The sequence below is a fragment of the Penaeus chinensis genome, chromosome 15 (assembly GCF_019202785.1).
Source record: "Penaeus chinensis breed Huanghai No. 1 chromosome 15, ASM1920278v2, whole genome shotgun sequence".
Classification (NCBI taxonomy): Eukaryota; Metazoa; Arthropoda; class Malacostraca; order Decapoda; family Penaeidae; genus Penaeus; species Penaeus chinensis.
In genome coordinates, this window is record NC_061833.1 from 4,555,601 (window position 1) to 4,558,100 (window position 2,500).

General features: G+C 46.5%; 1 protein-coding gene across 1 annotated transcript in view; it reads right to left on the reverse strand.

Moving 5' to 3' along the window:
• Positions 1-2,500, reverse strand: part of LOC125032669 (pyrethroid hydrolase Ces2a-like) — an 8,043-nt gene that overhangs the window by 4,898 nt on the left and 645 nt on the right. Inside the window, exons 2-5 of the mRNA XM_047623920.1 lie at positions 1,187-1,348; positions 861-972; positions 275-471; positions 1-152 (exon numbers count right to left, since the gene is read on the reverse strand). The exon at positions 1-152 is cut by the window's left edge and continues 1 nt beyond it. Of these exons, the coding sequence (XP_047479876.1) occupies positions 1-152; positions 275-471; positions 861-972; positions 1,187-1,313 (588 nt within the window). The 5' untranslated portion in view covers positions 1,314-1,348. The remainder of the gene's footprint in view (positions 153-274; positions 472-860; positions 973-1,186; positions 1,349-2,500) is intronic.

The window sequence follows — 2,500 nt, forward strand, 5'->3', positions numbered from 1 at the left end:
GAGAGCCCCGAGGCGGTAGTTGACGGTGACGAGGACAAGGTCGCGGGCCAGCAAGCGCGCGGCGCCGTGGGACACAGCCGAGCCCCGAAGGAAGGCGCCGCCGTGGAAGAACACGAACACTGGCAGGAGCTCCTTCGAGTCCTGGGCGTCGACTTTATCAGCATCGTGATGCACCAAAGAAGGAAAAGAGGAACCACATGAATGTGTTAGAAAAAAAATATTTTTAGGCCTTTTTCTGTGGATAAACCGTTTTGCTTTGGGAAGGCAGTCTTACCTGGCAACTTCGCCGTGTACACATTAAGATGGAGACAGTCTTCGTCACCCAGTACCTGCCTCGCCGTTGTGTCGTACTGCGGGCAAATCGCCTTGAATTCGGAGGCGTCAAGCCGACCGGCAGGCCAACGGTCCTCCACCTCTACAGGTTCCGACCACCGCAGATCCCCAACGGGCGGTTTCGCGAAGGGTATTCCTCTGCAACGGTTAGCAAGTTGCATGCGTTTCGGAGCAGTATAGGTTTATGTTTCGCATATGATTCCCTCTGTTTTGAATAAGAGGATGTAGTTGGTGTGTCTGTGAGTGGTACTGATACTAGTATGGGCCAGTAAAATAATACTTGGTTAGGGATGTGCCTTGGGAACCCACGCATGCCAATCTCATGTATGCAAAGCTAAAAAAAAATTAATCCACGTGATGATATCCTGCGATGTGTCGAATACTTTAAATCACGTTAACTCTTGCTCAATTTCCGACACTGCATCATGACAGAATCTGCCAAAGAGCGAGATAAAACATAGGAAAAAAAACTGACGTCGCTCCCCGTAACGAACACAACGTCGATGACAGGGGAGTGCGCTGACTACCTGAAGGCGTAGTAGAAGGTGTGCGTTCGATTCTGGCCGATGGTCTCCTCCTTCCGTCCAGATATCGTGCCCAGGCTCGTGGTGTGCTCGATGGGCGTCCATACTTCGGGTTCTAGATTATAGAAGTAAGTTTATTATAAGCCACGCGTGATGATTCTCGATTATGATTGATTAGTCTGTTGTTTTTGTTGATATCCTATCGCTGTCTGTTTCATATTTAGACGAAAAGGAAAAAAAAAAAAGAAAGCCAAGATGAAGAGAAACAAGAAGAGAAAGAAAAAAGATACGAAAGAAAGATAGTAAACGTTATCTGCTTATCTCCTCACGGGACTTGGCCGTGATGACCTTCGCCATGGAGGGCGGGGCGCTCTGGGAGGCGGAACCGCACACTGCCACGATCACGCCCATCGCTGCCGCAAGGAGGGCGGGCGTCGAGGCGGGCGAGGAAGGCATGGCGGGCGCTTTTCTCAATCGCTCGTCCGCGAGGCCTTGGGGGACGAGGGAATTAGTGAGCTGTTTTTTTCTGGGTATGCCATGGTTTGTTTAAAGAATATATATATATAAAAAATATCAGTTTTAGTATATGTATACACACATATATATATATATATATATATATATATATATATGTGTGTGTGTGTGTGTGTGTGTGTGTGTGTGTGTGTGTGTGCATATACATCTCTCTCTCTCTCTCTCTCTCTCTCTCTCTCTCTCTCTCTCTCTCTCTCTCTCTCTCTCTCTCTCTCTCTCTCTCTCTCTCTCTCGCTCTCTCTCTCTCTGTATACACACACACACACACACACACACACACACACACATACATGTAGTTGCCTGGGTTGACAGGGGTGGCTGACCCATGATCCTTCCCCAGGGGAGTAGTTGTTTAGGTAATCATTGTTGGTGGTTCTCAGCCCACCATCGTATCTACGATAGACTCCCCCCTACCGTATTTAGGTTTGACTTACCCAATATATACAAACCCGAGCAAGTGCACACAAACACACACACACACACAACGCTGGCCGTGTGTCTTCCCGTATTGGTTCCATTACAGTTACACTCCATAGGGTTGGGTAAGTGCGTTTAGGCTGGATTCAGAACGCTTTTGGATGCATAATAATAGATGGCACATTTTAAAGAAAATCAGACTATAAATGGTCACTCTTGGAGTAAAAAAAATATAGGATTAGGTAAAAGAAAACTCAAGGTCTGGTTTGCATAGATTCCCAAGTAGTGCACGTTGGCCTAGTCAAAAGGGGAGCAATCCGTGAGTTGAGACTGGCCACAGCGAGATAAGGAAAGGGGAGTCTGGGAGTCTTGCTCATGTTGCGATTTTGTTGCTAGATTTTGCAATTTTGGTGTTTCTCGCCTTCAGTTTAGGGTTTTTGTTTTCATATAAGAATTTAATAAAGGTGATGCTGATTTCTTAGTCAGGTTTAAATTGATTTAGTAGCAGTAAAGATAAAGAAACTGCCTGAAAGCCGAAGTCAACAATAGGGTAGCGCAGTCATCAACACATTTTGAATAACTTAAACCGTCTCGCGTAGGTACCAAAGTTCAACGTGTTGTGAGTTTGGCGAACGACGTTATTGGTTGTCGTAAACGCTGATTGGCTGCTGAATGCACTGCCAGGCATAGAG